Source organism: Alexandromys fortis, unplaced genomic scaffold (genome assembly GCF_014885135.2).
Source record: "Alexandromys fortis isolate MF-2015 unplaced genomic scaffold, M_Fortis_MF-2015_v1.1 scaffold_83, whole genome shotgun sequence".
In the NCBI taxonomy this organism is placed as follows: domain Eukaryota; kingdom Metazoa; phylum Chordata; class Mammalia; order Rodentia; family Cricetidae; genus Alexandromys; species Alexandromys fortis.
The window spans coordinates 6,038,556-6,057,087 of NW_026068001.1; the positions used below are offsets into that span (position 1 = coordinate 6,038,556).

The 18,532-nt window shown below is 38.7% G+C and overlaps 2 protein-coding genes across 12 annotated transcripts in view; one reads left to right on the forward strand and one right to left on the reverse strand.

Annotated features, from left to right (window-relative positions):
* The window catches only part of Cask (calcium/calmodulin dependent serine protein kinase), a 332,717-nt gene that overhangs the window by 175,103 nt on the left and 139,082 nt on the right, over nt 1-18,532 (forward strand). The gene's annotated exons all lie outside the window — the stretch shown is intronic.
* On the reverse strand, nt 5,681-7,055 carry Gpr82 (G protein-coupled receptor 82). Its single transcript, XM_050160837.1, has one exon. The coding sequence runs from the start codon at nt 7,053-7,055 to the stop codon at nt 6,072-6,074; it is 984 nt and encodes a 327-aa protein (XP_050016794.1). The 3' UTR covers nt 5,681-6,071.

Below are 18,532 nucleotides of genomic sequence, written 5' to 3' on the forward strand. Positions count from 1 at the left end.
AGAGAGAGAGAGAGAGAGAAACAGAGAGAGAGAGAGAAACAGAGAGAGAGAGAGAAACAGAGAGAGAGAGAGAAACAGAGAGGAGAGGGAGGGGATAAGAGGAAGAGGGGGATGCAGGAGAAGGAGCTACAGGCTTAAATAAAGTTGTCAAAGCAGACACATTGAGATGTCATGGCACCCAAGCAGAGACTTGAAGAAACTAGAGGAAGTATGCTGAGCCGATATCTAAGAGTAAAGGCATGAACACAAGTGTCCTGCTTGGACAAGCAGCATGGAAGTCACTAAAGGCCCAGGCAGAGTGATCAAACTCAGAATAGAGACTGGAGATGATTGTGTTCGGCTCAGAGCAGAGTAGGAGCATTGCAAGTGGCCAAAAAGAAAAGAAAAGAAAAAAAAAAAAAACAAAGAGCACTTAGATTGCAGCTGTGCTTTGAAGGTTGTATCAAGAGAATTTCCTAATACTTTAGTAACTTACCTAAACTTAGTGAGATTCAAGTGCTTGTTCTAGTGGGTGATCCTGGTTGCTTGTCTTTGTAGAGCCTTCATGCCTGTTAGATCTCAGGACATCCATATAACCAGAAAGCCTTCAGCTGTGCCCTCTCGCATGCAATGCCAATATATTTCACACAACTAATGACTTCAATTTTCACTTGATTTATTATGCTATTATTTTATTATTTTTACCACTAAAGCAGCCTATCCAGGATTTTTTTGCATCCAAGTCAGTGATGTGTGTGTGTATGTATGTGTGTGTGTGTGTGTGTAGGTATATATTTTGATTTCTACAGTTAAAATGTTTTGTTTACATCCTTTTTAGCTAATGAAGCCAATAAAGACCACGGCAAAACTTTATTTACATGAGAGAACTTTAGACACACTTTTTCTCTCTCTCTCCCTCTCTCCCTCCTCCCCTCCCTCCCCCTTTCCTTTCTCCTTCCTCATCCCTGCCTTACCTGATTATCTAAAAGCGGTAGATTTTATATTGATTAATCGTACTTTTTCCTCTCCTTAGTGAGTGTTTCCTTTGGAAATCATAATTAAGTTGAAAAGAAGTGTTTTGGTTAGATTTGAGCATATAGTACCACATAACCATAGTGGAAGCTGCTTGCTTTGGAGAAGCAATTTCTCAAGAAGTTGTATTTTTAATTTTTTTTTTTAATTTAAGAAGCCATGTCATGATAATGAAGGATATCTCAGCAGTCAGACTAGTAAGACTTGGAATTTCACACTAGTGTGGGAAGCTGTCTAGGATATTGTAGTATGCTTAAGCAGTACCCTGGCCTTTGTTCATTAAAGACCAGTAACATCTCCAGCCCTCCAGGTTGCCGCAACCAGAAATGTCTCCTGAGGTATAAAACTGCCCCCTGTTAAGACCCATTGTTGTAATATTATATTGCTTGTGGTTTGCCTCCTTGTGGGCACAGAAGCTTGCATGTTCTGTTTATTTCTCTTGCCATCTTCCTCCCTTTAATTCTTTATCTTGTGAAAGGTCAGGGAAATTTCCATTGTGATTCAGTGATATTGCCCCCCCTTAGTCTTCTTATCCCTAAATTCAAAATACTTTGGAGGGAAATCAGACCATCGTCAAGGTCAGTGCAGTTCCTGGCTCCTTGGTTGACTCTGGGAGAGCTGGCCCGCTTCTCTCAGCTCCCCTGAATCCCAAAGCATTGCCTGGGTTTGCAGAGACATGGCACTTCTCAGCCCTCTGTGTCTCTCACTCTGGTGCAGCTTCAGGAATTGAAGTCGAAGAAAAGCAGCTGTCGAGCATGGAGACTGCTTGCCAAGCACAACCACTCTCCATCCTCAGGAGGTTTGGGAGCTCGGTTTTTAGTTCTCAAAACTGCTAGCCTCAGTTGCACATACACTCAGCCTACGGCCTCCTGCCTCAGTCTTCCTCGGTGGTTTCCTTTGCAGCCTGTGTCAGCACGTCTGACTGCTCTTTGGTCCCCTTCTGCTCTCAGTTCTCCTTTCACCTGCTGAGTGCCTGACTTTATTAGAAATGTACGTTCTTCACATTTACAATAACCAGGACTTGCCATAGCAGTGCTGACTTCTTGAAATATCCCTTCCTCTTGTGCTCACTCACTAACATTTCCTTTACATCAGCTACCACAACTCCAAAAGCCTCTGTGTTGTCTTCTCTTTTAAAGAATCGATTTTTATTCAAACCAGTTTACTTTTTTTAATTGAATATAGATTTTTTTCATACAATATATTCTGATTACAGTTTCCCCTCTCCCAACTCCTCCCAGTTTTTCCCCACCTCCCCTCCCATAACATCCACTCCCTTTCTGTCTTTATTGTAAGAAGCATACTGATAATTAGTACTTGAGCATTACTCTTTTTTAATTTTTTTATTGATTTTTATTGAGCTCTACATTTTTTTTTTTTTGCTCTCCTGCCTCTTCCCTCCCCTTCAACCCTCCCGCAAGGTCCCTGTGATGAGCGTTAGTCTTTTAAGGTCCTTGGGCATCTTGTACACATTTCATTGGATTATAAGCTCCTAATCATTGGGATTTGAAAAAAGTCCCACAGGTCTTTAAAGTATGAATATTTCTTTTGCTTATTAGAAGTAGCTTCTTCCATTACTCCTTACCTGAGCCCAGGGAGTCATGTGTCATATAGCCAGTCAGGTTTTAACACTAATTATAAAACTTTTCTATCGGCAGTAACTTTTTGAAATGGTATCAGTGGGGTAGGGGTATCACATGGCAATCCCAGCTTTAGGCTATGTGACCGAAATGCTCGCCAAATTTACCAGTGTTCCCTCTGTGGTTTGCCAGCAAACTTTCCTTTCACCCACTTATCCAGCGTAGCTCCCATCCTGACAGACTGCAAGATCAGGAAGTCCTCACCAAATCAGAACCATGTTCCATCTTCCTCTCCTACCCAGAAAGGACTGACTTGTTTCAGATTAAATAATGCATCCTGAATTCTGTTTGTTCAGACTTAATGCTTTGAATTGCTGCTTTATAATTTCACAGTTGCCTTAAGGGAACTGTATGAGGAGGGAAGGAGAGGGAAATTGTGCCTGCTTTCTATAGTTAAAATATTGGTTAAGATTTCTAAAGTACAAATGTTAAAATTAGGATAGATTTAGAAAGTGATACTTTATATAAAATATTTTTCTATGATATTAAATAACCAATTCTTCAATTTCTGAGAAAAAAATCAGCACAATAGTTACCTGTTTAGGAAATCATGTAAAGACTAATGTGTGGAGAATAAACTCAACATTTAATTTAATACAGCTTCCATTTTCTATCAAAATGAGCAATTTGATGAGAAACCACGTACCTTTTAGCATGTCAATTTTAAATATAAGTAATTCTACTTGGGTAATATCATTTATTTTTTAACATAGTGCATAGAGCTGTAAAGCGACTTTTTAAAAAAACAAGGTCTCACTATGTAGCCGTAGATGGTCTGAAACTCACAGAGATCTGCCCTGTCTCTGCCTCCCAAGTGCTGGGATTAAAGCACCATTATGCTTGGCCTATAAAGTGATTTTTCAAATTATTTTATGCATTTGGGTGTCTTGCCTGCATTTATGTCTGTGTACCATGTAAATTTGGTGTCCTTGGAGGGCATTGGGTTTCCTGGAACTAGAGTTATAGTCATGAGCCACAGTGTGTGTGCTGGGAATCAAACTTGGGTCCTCTGGAAGAGTAGCCAGTACTCTTAACAGATGAGTCATTTCTCCAGCCCTGGGAAGTGATTTTTAAATAATGACTTTTTAAAGTTTTATATATGTTTTAAACTCTTACTGCAGTGAGTTAATAATGTGATATAGTTTCCATAAAAATTATGATCATTTCAGTTGCTCTTAGTCTAATGAGTTTGGGGTTTAAAACTCATGTAAGGATAATGTGTTGTGCCTGTGGAGACATCTGAGCATCTCAGGCAGTCTCCCAATGAATTTTGAGTTATTCTGTGATTTGCATATCTACTACATTAGATACCTCAGTTTTCAACCTGCACACACGGAAGTCACCAGGAATTTCCAGTTCTTCTTTGTCTCTACAAGTTACTGAACCAAAAATTCAATCAGTACTATGAAACAATGGGTACACAGGCTGGGGAGATAAGTCAGTTGGTGAAGTGCTTGCCACACAAGTATAAGGCCTTGAGTTCAGTCCCCAGAACCCAAATAAAAAGATAGGTTTAGTGACACATCATCCCAGTGTTGGGGAGACAGGCACATCCCTGGCACTTGCTGGCCAGCCAGCCTCAGGTAATCTGCAAGCCCCAGGTCCCAGCGAGAGACCCTCTTTCAAAATTAACATGGCTGACTACTTCTGAGGAATAAAACCTGAAGTTAACACCCAAGCACATGCCCCAACGCACACACACACACACACACACACACAAACACATACACAGACTAGATATACACTGTTAATACTTGATGCCAGAATGTGTTAGAACTTTGGATATTTTCATCTCCCAGTTAAAGAATGAAATAAAAACAGGAACTTACTAGGTATATTTCTGTATTGGGTTTTGATAAAAATTACACAAAATGTCTAGTAATTTGAGCACATAGCTCTTAGAAAATCTGTCCTACACTTCTAGTTCAGGAACAAAACCTGCCTTGAAATTAAAGATTTGTAGTATCACATGAACTTAATGTAAACTTATGTTAACACCGAAGTGATTCCCATGTGGATGAGGGGAAAATGAGTCTTTAAGCAGTGTCTAACAGGGGTAAGAGTTTTCTCACCTCTTTTCTTTGTGAGAAAAGAATGGAAGTAGAAGAAGAAGATAGATTATAGCTCCAGTGGAGCTTAGGATAATTTGGGGAACACAGTTTTTATTTTTGCTTTTTAATCATAATGTATATAATACAGAATATAATTACTATTTTTCTTACTGGCTGATTACATGGAAGAAATGGTCACTAAGAAATAATTACTTCTTAAATATACTTACATACTGGAGGAATTGAGATGACCTCTTAACTACGCATCTGGATTTTCTCATCAGTAGTACATTAACATGTTTATTATCATAATTATTAAAATTCTACTCATGAAGCATATACACAGAGGACCTAACACACAGCAAGTACTGACTAGCTGCTAGCTCACAATAGTAACAATATCTAATTTAATAGTAATGATATGAATCAGATCATATTTTCTGTTCCACAATTAAAGAAATTAACATGTAAAGAGAGTAAGTCATTTGCCGAAGATGGTCCAGCTAAATAAGAGATGGGGCCAGTACTGAACCCAGATAATTTAAATCCTCAGGCTAATCTTTTATATGACAAGATTACACTTTTTTACCATTCATTCATTTGTTTACAAAAATTAATTGAACATAACTATATGGCAGGTACTGTCATTAATAATAACATTATTTATATTGGAAATATAGGAAAATAGCATGAAGATTGGCATATAATTATATATTATATTGCTTTTTATTTTGACAAAGTATAATTCAGATGCTTAAACATATTTGTAAGTGAAGTCTGTTTATTAAATATTGGAATCATTGAATGTTGGCTTTCACAGTAAAACAAGCCAGGTAATACTAAATTGACTTTACAGTGCACTATTCATACAGTTAGATAGGATATAAATGAAGATATTTTTTACTGGTTGACTTTTTCAGTGCTTCCGTTTCTAATTCTTTTTTTAAAGTTATCAACAAAATAAAATTTAACCATAGATGGGTTAATGTGTTAGGTTAGAAAGGAGGCAAACCCATAAACCTTTTGCTTCTTTATCCTTCAAGTCATAAAATATTGCGTATTGGACAGAAGATCCACAGTTGACTGAAAACAGGAAAAAGTTTGTTTGATTTCATATACAGTAGAATCTTTTTGATGCACTCAACTTGCTTCTGAAAGTCTCTGCCATCTCAACTTTCAGTAGAAGTAGAACTCTAAGTCCAATTTTATGCGTATATTTGTTTATAAAACTAAAAGAAAATTCCTTGGTGCCCATTGTCAGCCAAGCTGTGACATGTTCATCATTTAATTTAATGTCACTAATAGAGTCACATAAATGCTTTTCTCTTTTGTGGTGGTTTCCATGCAAAAGTCAACCATATGTGATGAATTAAGATTTTGTAAAGACGTTATATAGTGTCTTCTTGAATGTTTTATCTAATAAAAGAAATATAATGGGATCTGTACTACTTCTGGCTGATGCAAGACAAGTGAGGATATTTTTTGCTTCTATTAAATAATTCAGCTGCTGACAGTCTCCTCTCTTGTGCAGAACATAAAAAATGGGTTTAAAAATGCTATATGGAAGAAAGCAAACAACTAAGAGAACTTGAATGATCAAAAGATGTTTTTTCACAGATCTGTAGGTCAAATCTCTCTCTGTAATGGAGGTACAGGTCCTTACTCTTCTCAGATGGCTGACAAAAGAATAATATGATGTCACTACTACTAAAAATGAGAATCCAATAAATGTGGTTCCAATGAGACCCGCAGTCTGAGAGATACTGGCTCCCAGTTCCATCTGCCGATTGTAGCACTGTCCCTCTCCTTCTTCCGTGGCCTCTACAACTGAGTAGTAGAGGATAATGGGAATAATTATGACCAGCACAACTCCCCATATGTAAGTACACATTTTTCTGGCAAAGTTGGGCTGGCGAAATCTTTTTAGTAAGTGACCATAGAACATTCTCTCGTAGCATGAGGTGGCCTCTTGCAAGGATTCCTTTTTCATTAAGGTTGCATAGCGGCTTATGGCAATCCAGCTTAAAATTAAGAGGCTGACAAACATGCTTACATGCATAGACAGGGTTCCCAAAAAATTGACCAGTCTGCATTGTACAGATTGATATTTCCAATAGAAACCCTTCAAGAAATAGGTACCCATGAAAGGCATGGCTGTGCACACAAGTAAGTTTGCAGTCACAAGGTTTGTCAGGTAGACATGTGTTGATGTTTTCTTACTTATTTTTGTTAAAAATACCCATTGAGCAAGTGAGTTTCCAAAGAGACCAACAACACACAAAAACATGTAAGTGATGGGTAAAGCTGTGGTAGAAACCATGGAGGGCTGGATGCATGTCGAGTTGTTACTCATTTATACCAGATTTTCTTGAATTTTGTCACAGGAGCTAGAACAGAATTACATATACTTAATATTAAAACTCTATATGGGTATTTAAGTTAAGTCTCTGTTTTTAAGCTTTTGGGTAAAAACAGCAAAATGTATTCGATGGAGCTAGAAAATTCAGATGGTTGGTATTTTACCTTTTCTAGTTGTCACAGTGGGCCAGTTGAAATAAAAGCAACAGTATTTAAAGTGATGGGTAATGCCTTCGTCTAAAAACAAAAAACAAATTTTGATACAAATAGTTAAAAATGCCTGAGATTTATCATTTCTAGGTTAGAGGAATTTAGTTCTTATATTATAAAGCAATATGTAAATCATAATAGGTTTTGCATAGAAATCGAAATGCACATATAAATTAATACATGTTGATCAGAGGGCAGCGCTAGAAATGTAGTCATATTAGCAGACATGTGAAACTCATCACTTTATATGATAACTTAAAAATTAATAAATAGTTTTTATGTTATAGCTCGTATTTTTCAAAGTAAATAAAAGCTAGTTTTTAATTACAACATTGATTATATGTAGTTTCCGAGTATATTTATGGCTAGATTAAAACACTTTTCTATAGTACTATTAGAAGGGTCATTTTCATAATTCAGAAGTAAACCCAAAATTCCAAATGAACAAAACTCAGACAAGGTCCTGAATTAAACAGCAAGAAAGCATTAAGACCAGGGTCTCCAGAACCCGTGGTCATTATGAGGTCATCAGTAATCTCTCATGCCAAATAGTGCTAAACTCTTATATTTCAGTAAATTAAATTTTGTGTCAAAACTATACTTGGTATGCTTGGTAGCTAGATACCCTAATATATCCTCCTCTGTAATCTAGTATCTGTGTTTCATAGAATTTGTTTGTTTATTTAGAGGACATAGTGTTTTTAATCCAGTGTAAATGCATCTGTGGTTTTTACTTTTTAAAAACGTTTATTTTAGGGGCTGGAGAGATGGCTCAGCGGTTAAGAGCATTGCCTGCTCTTCCAAAGGTCCTGAGTTCAACTCCCAGCAACCACATGGTGGCTCACAACCATCTGTATTGAGATCTGGTGCCCTCTTCTGGCCTGCAGGCAGACACACAGAATATTGTATATATAATAAATAAATAAATAAATATTTTTAAAAAAAAAACATTTATTTTATATGCATGGGTGTTTTACGTGCATGTATGTTCATGCACCGGGTGTATGCAATGCCTGCAGAGGCCCGAAAAGAATGTTGGCTCCCCTAGGACTGGAGTTATAGTAGATATGGTTGTGAACTACTGTGGCTACTGAGACTCACTCGAACTTGGGTTCTCTGGAAGAGCAACTAGTGCTCTTGTTACTAAGTCATCTCTCCAGCCCTAGTTTTTACATTTTTGTTTTGTTTTTCAAGGCAGAGTTTTTCTGTGTAACCTTGACTGTCTCAGAATCCCTCTGTAGACCAGGTTGACCTTGAATTTATAAAGATCCACCTGCCTCTGCCTCCCTAGTTCTGGGATTAAAGGTGTGCACCACTACCACAGTCCAGCTGGTTTTACTTTTTATATCTTATTTTTAAATCTTTCTTGCTGCAGAGGTATATGGGAGAAACTGAGGGATCATATACAAACTTATTTATTTATTTTTCTTTATTTAATTGTTTCAGGTGAGAGTAACAGAAAAGTTACTGGGTTCTAGTCAAATAAGAATCATGATTTCTGTCTCCTAAAGTTGCAATTATCAAAGCGGTTTTTCCTTTTAAGGAATGTGTTTTCTCTTTAGAATGAACCATTTCTCTGTCTTCACCATTAACTTGTGGTCGCCGCACTCTGCTCTTTTAGAACATACAGCAGGGTCTCTCTTTTTTTTTTAATCCCCTTCACTCTTTTGATGATAAACATGAAAAGATTTTCTCATCCTCTGACCTCTGCCTCTTGGTATTATTGTATTCTCTATCCCTCTTCAGAATCGTGGTCTTATTATTTTCTATATCTTAGATTACTTTAGAATTCTATGCCAGATTTTATAAAAATGAGGATTATTTCCTAATACATTATCATTCTTGAAAGACTTAAAGACTGTGCAGTTTGTCTGCATTCAAATTCTGAGACCCTGAATTAAGGTGTATCACTGTCATCATTTTATTTTTTTACAATTTTTACTTAGAAATTGCACCATATGTTTCAGAGTGCCTTTGCAGCTGTTGAACTGCAATGTGCTGCAGTTAGAGTCTTCAGATGCAACCCTAATCTGTAACATTGCTGATGTCAAAATCAGACAAATAGAGATTTAAATGAACCAGTTCATTTATTAAGTAAAATCCTTCTGTTAAAATGATAATTTGATTGTTCAGAAGGGCCAAAGCTTCTTTTAAGGGATGAAGCGTCTTATATGAAAAGCAGTTGCTCCTGCTGCAGAGACAATGCACTGCATGCTAAAAAGCAGCAGAGGGAATGGCGCCATCATGAATATCCTTAGCAGATATTCCCTAACGAAAGGAGGGCAAGAGACTATCAAGAAGGATCAATGATGTTGAGTCTCTACAGAAACAAATAACACTTCTTCACTTTCCCAAATTTGTGTCCCCTTAAGTAATAGCCTTGGATTCTAAACTCACTGGAAAAATAGTTTCTAAAATTTGTAAAATACCACTAAACTTGAGAAGTCAAATAAAAGTGAGCGCTTACAGAATTGCTTCCAAGAAAATGTCTGCAAGTGTGCATCCCTCGACAGGGTGTCTGTCTACACACTGGCTCTCTGCTAATGTGACAAGTAGATGATGTCTACAACTCTAGCAGGTATACTCATGGCTAGCTAGACACTTACTCTGCTGACTACCTCACTTAATGATCAAAGTTCACAGTTCAAACAGATGACTCCTTTCAGACAGTTATAGTTAATCGTTAAGCTAAAACTGAACAGAGAACCGCCCTTACCTGTATATAAGAAGCTTATGCTGACTAATATTGTACTGTTCAGGCTAGTGATCCAAATTTCAGACTCCCAATTCTCCGATCTTCACTCTTCCAGTATCTTTAACCAGTATGAATAGTCTTGCATGACAGCAGCTACAATGGGGAGAAAAAGGAAATTAGGGTATTGAAGAAATTCAATAGTTATGGAAAATGTAGCAACTACCTCTTCCCTCAAAAAAACAAAACAAAAAAAAACATTGCTTATTTCTCTATTTCTTTAGCGGGAGGAAGTTAGTGGGCAATCCACCTATAAACATATATAGTGTACTTCCTTATGCTTATTTTCTGAAGTAGTTAGCTTTACTATTGTGATTGGCTGAACTTACATTCAAAGATTAATCCCACATAACTAATTATTTTTCTATGAGCATGACAGAAGGAACTGCTCTCCAGTAACTCAATAAAATACCGATATAAATTTGTCTTTAAGCTTAATTCCAAAATTGCCTGCAGATTGCTTCTTTACAATCCATCTTTTCCAAGATTAGAGGAAAACAAAACGTCAAGTTTTCTTAGTTTTGACAGCTCAATCAAATCAAGTGTAACTCTGCTGGATTAAAACTTCATGATCATCAGTGATCTTGAGGCTGTTTTGAGGTTGAAAAGGCTGATGCCCAGAGATGCTCAGTGTGTACACAAGACTATACCCAGGGACAGGAACCCAGTTTGGTTCTTAAAACCAACTCTTTCTCCACTTCAAATTGGAATGTGGTACCTTCATTTGGAGTTGAAGTAGTAGTGAGTACATCAGTTAGAGCATTTGATGATGGATTTGGGGATCCTTGGAAGTAGCAAATGTGTTTCAGAACAAGTTAATAGTCATAACAAACTATGAAATTAAGCTTACACGCATGGTTGTTTAGTCAATATGTGAGCGGCCCACTAAGTGAAGGGTAAATGCACATAGCAGAGCTATGTACATTCAGCACTGCACCACTGAGCTACCTACATCCCTAGCCCAGTTTTGCCGCTTCTTGTTTCCAGACCCAGTTCCACCCCATCTGCTTACCTTTCATCCAGTATGCAGAAGTTAAAAAAATCAGGTTTATTCCAAGATTGATCCGAGAAGCTGAAGAGGGCTATCATTGGCAATGCTCTACATTAGAGAACTGAGTTACAAGAAAGGGCGGGAGGGAAAGTCTGGTTTGTGTAGTGGTACAATGGGCAGGAAGCTCTGTGCCCATTTCCCTTCCCCTTCTGGCTAGTTACAAACATACTGGTTTGCTACAAGTTAACCTTCACAGTGATTTGTATGCTTTGTGTTGATTGATGCAGAGAATTCAAAGAACAAGGAGGGCTACACATTCTGATGTTATCTGAAAGTCACCAGAAGTTCGGGATCTATAAATCTATAAATTGCTTGGCAATTACCATCTTCATCATTTTGCTATACTTTGCTTCAGCATTTAGAGTAAGAAAAGGCAGAAGAGGCAAAGGTAACTGCCAGCAAGGGAAGGAGGGATGGGCACATAGCTTTCTCCTCATTGTCCCACTGCAAAGCCAGCCCCTCCCTGCCTTTATAAAAGCTGTTTCTCTTTTGGCAGTAATGGGGATAGAACTCAGGGACTTTTGCATATCCAGCAAGCCCCTTGAATTCCCCAAGATGGACAACACCTTAAAAAGTGGCCATTGTTACATTCTTGACTGCTTTGTATTTTAGTGTTCTGTATTTTTCTTGAACAGTGCGGTTCACGTGGATATTTATTGGAGTTTCTGCCACAGTTCTAGTGACATGTGGAGGTCAAGGAAATAGAATGGCTAACCACAAACTGGAGTTTCTTAAAATTCAGTGAAGATGCTATGTGTTATATAGACTTCACATGCTCTGTGAAGTAGAAAATGGAAGAAACAGTAAATCAAAATGGTTCCAGAAAAACCTTGTGAAAGTAACTGAAAGGAGAGAACAGAGACTGTGTGAGGAGCAGTGGTGGAAAACGAGGCTCAGAGGAGTAACAGGCACCTAACGGGACACTACTAGTAAACTGATGGAAAATATTTCCAGTAGTAGAAAAAAATTAACATCAGCTGATAATAATAACACTAGCAAAAACGTTACTTCTCAGGGAGACAGTTCAAGAATATCAAGCTAAGTTGTAAGTTCTCTAGGAAATAAAAAGTGTTCCTTTGTTACAAGGAGGTTTTTTTAATTTGTTGTTGTTGTTGTTTTGGTTCTTTGTGTTCCCCATCATTCACCTCTTCATAGTTCTGCTTTATTTGTCCACATGTAAATGTTCTTATGTGATTACTGCTTCTAGCATCTGACCAAACAAAGTGTTCTGCTCTCATCCTTATGACCTGCCTCTTGGAAATGTTATCTTCCCCAAGTTTAAATTCTGCCTTGAGCTAAATTTTCTTGATGCATGTATCAGGTGCAGTTTTTAAATCTGGCTTCAGAATTCCTTTGGAGTACTTCAGTAAGAGTGGTCCAGAAAGTGGCCATGTTCTCATTCATTTTGCAACCCATGGCGAGCTGTGACTATATGAACTTGGGGAGCAGGAGGGTGCTCAAGGTCACACGTACCAGTACCCATCAAAGGCAAAAGCCAGAGGACGTGAGATAACTTAGTCATACTTGAACTTAGGTGTTTCAAATGGGAAGTTATTTTTGCCTCTTCTTGCTAGTATCTAATCTGGCTGTAACTGGCCTTTTAAATTGTCCATCTGACCAATCAGAAGCTCAGGGCATTAAGAGGGAAACCGATATACAAGACAAGAACACGTCTTATTTTGTGCACATTTAGAACATTACATACTAAAGATCATGAGTCCTCTCAAAGAAGACCGTGCTAGTAAGCATTGTTCGGGTCAGTGCTTACCCAAGGCAGTTAGCTCTAGAAGTGAAGTGCAATCCTGTTACTCAAAGATGTGGTTTGTTCAAGCTCACTCAACCTTCTGTTCTCTTCAGGATGTGGTGTCTGGCCACAGTCCTGTTCCCAGTTCTACTGCTCTCAGGCCTTCATGTCTATTACAAGAAGCAGTAATCATGGGAGCCACATCTGTACCTAGAGTTCAAGCCCCTTCTCCCATAGCTCTAACAGAGTAGACTACCCATCCTAATATGCCAATTCAAGAAACAAATGAAAAATTGCAAAGAGCAGGAAAAGGAGAGTTAATCACATACACACATCGAAAATAGAAACAGATAAGTGTCTAGTGGCCCCAGGCCCCTCTGCAGGTTACTGACATCAGCTATGGGTTTTATTTTATTTTATTTTTGTTTTTTTCAAGACAGGGTTTCTCTGTAGCTTTGGAGCCTGTCCTGAAACTAGCTCTTGTAGACCAGGCTGGCCTCGAACTCACAGAGATCCACCTGCCTCTGCCTCCCGAGTGCTGGGATTAAAGGCGTGAGCCACCACCTCCAGGCCAACTATGGGTTTTAAATAGAGGACAAATTGAGGCAAGAAGTCAAGAGCTATGCATAATTGTCAGCCTTTGTCAAGGTGTAGCCAGTACTTTGTGTGAATCACCTTGTGATCAACAAATTGTTGACTCAGTTCTGGTTCAGCAAGGTGGGCTGTAGAGGTTGGAGGGGACAGGGTGGTTCTCAGGAGATGGTTGCTCATACTGTAATCCTTGTTGTGGAGAATTGTCCTAATCTGGGGGGTAGACTCCAATGCTTTAGGATAATGACTGCAGAACTTTAGGCACCTTTTAGGTGTCTGGAGCAGGAAATGGTAAAAAAAAAAAAAAAAAAAAAAAAGATACCAAGAGGCCTCCTTTAGTCTTGTCTTTGTGTCCTTGGCCTTGAAGGGCAATGGAATAAGTTAGTTATTGTGGGTTTTTTCATAAGCAGTCCTTGGGTGATTAAAACATAACAAGTAAGGGAAGGTAGAAGGGATAGATGTAAAATGAAGGCAGAGGTGCCAGACTTATATGGGGGCCTAAATGAGAAGGTAATGATTTTTAGGAAGATCGGGACTTTTTTCTTTTTTCCATGTATAGGTGTGTGCACGTGTTCCAGTGTATGCAGGTGCATGTATACATGTGAAAGGCAAAGGACATATGCAGATTCTAGCCTCAGAAACACCATCCACCTCCATTGAGGACAGGATCTCTCATTGACCAATGAGGCTAGACTGGCTGGCCACAAGGATCCTGACTCTGCCTTCCCAGCACAGGATTAAAAGCACTCCACCATACCCGGACTTTTTTTTTTTTTTTTTTTTTGGAGGAGGGGTTCTGGATATCAAACTCATGTCCTTATGTTTGCATCAAGCAATTTTAACCACCTGAGCCTTCTCCCCGGCCTTCTAGCAAAAGCAGTTTGTAAGTGTCTGTTAAACATTGTTTATTAGTGCCCCAAAAGGGTGTTCTTCTTACTTTTCAGAGCTGCTTTCTTACCAAGCAGCATGAGTATTTGTCTCAGTAACTACTAAAAAACAGTAGAAAATTCTAATCAAAATTTAGCCATTTCTAAATATCACAGATGCCCTTGGTTTCAATCCCAGCAGCACAAGCAACAGCTAAAGATTACCTTTCAGAAATGCACCGCACAGATACATTATAGCACCCTCCTTAGCACTCGCCACACAATTGGAGTCACCTCAGAGGTGGCAGCTGGGATGCAAACACTCAATGAGCAGGTTTAGGGGAGGGCAGAAATATTAGTAATGGAATAAACTCTTGAGGGAAAGAGTTTGAACTTTTGGCTTCTTTAAATCAGCCAAATGTGAGTCATGTTTCAGAAGCAAGCATTCTTGTCTATGGGTTCTTGGGCAGCCAACGGTAAAGATGGAAATGGACCTGCGACTCTGTGCTATCTTTGTAGTGTTCACAGAAACTTGCTTTCCTGAAAAACGGGCATTTCTGAAAATGAAGCGTGTGACAAGGTTCTACAGGTAATGTGACCTATTATTGCATTGCCACACAGAAACACACGCACACGTTACACCACAAAACAGTAGCTGGGAATGCAGAGAAATGAAGGTAATTAGTCTTGTATCAGCGGCCAGAGTTCTCCACTGCTTCTTTCCAAGAACACGGTTTCCTGGCCATTTTATTACGCACTACTTCTTTTGAATTTCTGGATAAAACTGTTCTGAGATCAAGGCTGTGTTCCATGTCACTTCCTGTCTTTTATTCAAGGAAAACAGGGAGGGGTTTCAAGGGAAGAGAGGGAGAACTAGTTATGAGGTCTTCCTTCCTATACCTGTTAGTGTCTGTATTTAGTTTCTCACACTGAAAGCCCCAAATATTGAAGTAATATGTTGTACATAAACTGCTCTTAGAAAAATTGTTTATAGCCGGGCATGGTGGCACAGGTCTTTAATCCCAGCACTCAGGAGACAGAGGCAAGTGGATCTCTGTGACTTCGAGGCCAACTGGTTTTACATAGAAAGTTCCAGGTCAAACAATGGTATATAATGAGACACTGTCGTGGGAGTGAGGGTCAGAAAAGGAGAATTTGATAATAAATGACAATCCCTTAACTACATTTTTATAATTATGCATATACATACATAAAAGTTTTAGGATATTGTGGAGATGAATGCCATTATTTCTTCTACTTTCTATATGGTAGATACAGGCTCATAGAGTACAAACTTATTATCTATGGTAACCCAACTAATATAAGGTCTTGATTTGACCTCAAGTATTAAATGCTACTTTATGCTGACTCACATCAAATAGGATAGCACTCACAGAATCTGCATTGTTCTTATTTATTTATTTAAAAGACATTTCATAACATATATTTTTATCATATTTTCCCCTCCCCAAAATTCTTCCTATCCACCCAACTTTATGTTCTCCCTCTCTTTGTGTCTGTCTGTCTCTCTCTCTCTCTCTCTCAAAAAGTCAAAACCAAAACAATGGTGGGTATGTGTGCATGTGTGAGAAATAACAAAACAAAAAGCACAGACGCACAACATGGAGTCTGCTTTGTGGTTATTGCTTTTGATAAGGTGGCCGACTAGGTATCTCCTTTGACCAAAACCAGTTCTTACTTATGTACCCATTGCCAACTTTCCATGTAATCTGACGGCCGTGCTTTGAGATTCTGAATTTAATGCTACCCCTTTACCCAGTGGGTGGTAGCAATCATTGATGATTCCTGTTAAACTAGGGGTCTCTTCTGTTGGCACTTGCATTGTGGTAACTTTTGATGTGTGGAAATAGGTTAGAGTTGAAATAATAATTTCAAGTCATCTTCCAAGCAAGTCTTTTTTTCTAAATCTTTTAAACAGCTCTATTCATGGCACTGTTTCTAATATTTTCTTTTTGCCTTTTCTTTCAGGGAAAAGCAACCTGAAATGTAATGCTTTCATAAAACTAAAGCATTGATGCTTGGAAATAATAAATGTTCTTCATTTCCGCATCTCCAGAAATAAATACCTAGTAGAAAACAATTGAAGAGAAAAACTGCATTAAATTTTAATCAGGACAGCTCTCTAAGCTGCGTGCTTCTTTAAAGCTTGGCCGCCAGAGGGCAGTGTATCACCAGTGTCAAACCCTCTGCTAGCGCAAGCTGAACCTGCTTACATTGCAGTCCTTTCCAGCTGGAAACTAAGCAAATAGAAAAATGTGGGGTTCGTCCTTTTAAGCACTAACAAATCTATAAATGTCATTATTCTAGTGGATTAAAACCACTTTAAATTTGATAAAATCAAAATAATTTTAAAATAATCCTTTCTGTCCTTATGATGAAAGCCATGAATAGGCTAGATCATTTAAGGATTCTTTGGTTTGCTTTTGTTTTGTCTTGCTCCAATGACTATCATAAGAGTTGCCTCTGTGAAATATTCAGACTCTAATTATCCTGGAGGCTAAAGTCTGACAGGATGGTGTGATGGTACAAGCACCCAGGAGGCAGAGCTTGATGGATCTCTGTGAGTCCAGGCTATCAGCTACAAATGAGACCTCCCTCCCCCAAAGGAAAGGAAAAGAAAATCTAACATTTTATCATGGGACGGTTTTGTGGCCATCTTCTGGTATTTAACTTTTAAAATAAAATTATGGCAACTGATGGATATAGTTTGAAAAGTCAGATAATACTAAAATTCTTATAATGAAAATAATTAGTAAATATATTTTAAAGTAGATTTTACTTTCTAAAGAAAGTATTAGAAGAAATGCTCTTTATCCTCAGCTGGCCTCACTTCCTCCTCTAGCCTATCAGCTGGCCTGATCCTTCCTCACCATTCATTTCTCTGCATCAGGGGCACACATGTTGTTTTAGCCCTGAGAAAATGTGGTTTGCCACCAAATCTTCAGTTTTCCTGCCGCTTCCCATCCTGCCTGAGGCTACCACATATCTACACTATTCCCTCCGCCCACCTGACAGACTAAAGAACTGGCAAGTAAAATCGCTCCAAGAACTCAGTTTTTCCTAAAGAAATATATTATATCCATTATCGCCTTTTTAGAAATTGGTTTTGATACATTCTTTTCATTCTCATCTACCACATTCCTCTTAATATGCTTTCAGATTTGACGTGCTCACTAGACTTTTATGTTTTTTCCTCCACGTAGAGTAAGCTAGCTCCTTCCTTAGGGATTAATAAGGTGTGTGTACCTTCGAGTCCACTGTTTCCTCGGCAACATTCCTCAGAGCGAAGAAGATTGTGCTTCATGAAGGACCTGCCATGTCCCAGGCAGGTCTTGGAGCTGTCACACTGCTTTGGTTCTTCCTCATATTGAAAGCTACATTAAATGTGCCATGGATCTGGGCCATTTCCTTTGTAATTTAATAGCCTTCCCTTTCTTTTTGCTTCCAGAACATTAATCTGGCTTTGCAGTAAAACTAGAAGAAAAGCCTATTCCTGCTAGCTTCTAGTAGTTTGTTCAACCCTGGGAGTGGGTAAATCGATGGAAAGACAATCATTCCAGAAGGGGGAAGGAGCTTCCACTGTACTAAGCTGTCCTTGTCACTGTCACTCAAGGTTTCACTGCTTTGAGGATTATAAATATCAAATCATTGGACCAGGATACTCACATATGTTTACTCAGTCTTAGCTCCCTAATTGCCACAGCTACTTGGAACCTTGTCATCGTTACCCACAAGAGCTGACCCCATGTGTCCTGTGTTTTTCAAGCCTCACTGGCCACAAAGCGGAACTGAATATGAGCATGCATGCAAACCTATCAGTTCCCTTTGCAGCCAGCTGAATGTGTTTGTTTAAAGGATATAGAGGAAACGGTGTTTTTCTTCTGAGTACAGACTGAATTTCCCCATCCAGATGAGCATTTCTGCTTCTGGCAGATGGAGAGGGGGTGTGGAAAAGAAGAGGGCATGCAATTATGAGAAAAGAGGCTTAAAAGAGAAAGTAGAGACACAGAGACAAAACTGAACTGAGGAAGAGAAAGAGGTGCTCTCAGTACAGGAAAGGAAAACAGCAGAAGGGAGTGTCCCGCTGCTAAGAAAGTCTCCATTCATAGGGCACCAGAAAGGGCAGGAAGGACAGAGGAAGGAACTGGCGCAGAGGAACTGTCTGTAACACCTATGCCAACAGTATAGGCATAAAGAACTTTTGATCTAGAAATTTACTGTTGGGCAATGTTTGAAA

Coding starts and splice junctions, on each gene's coding strand:
- Gpr82 (XM_050160837.1), bottom strand. CDS start 7,055: ATGAGTAACAACTCGACATGCATCCAGCCCTCCATGGTTTCTACCACA.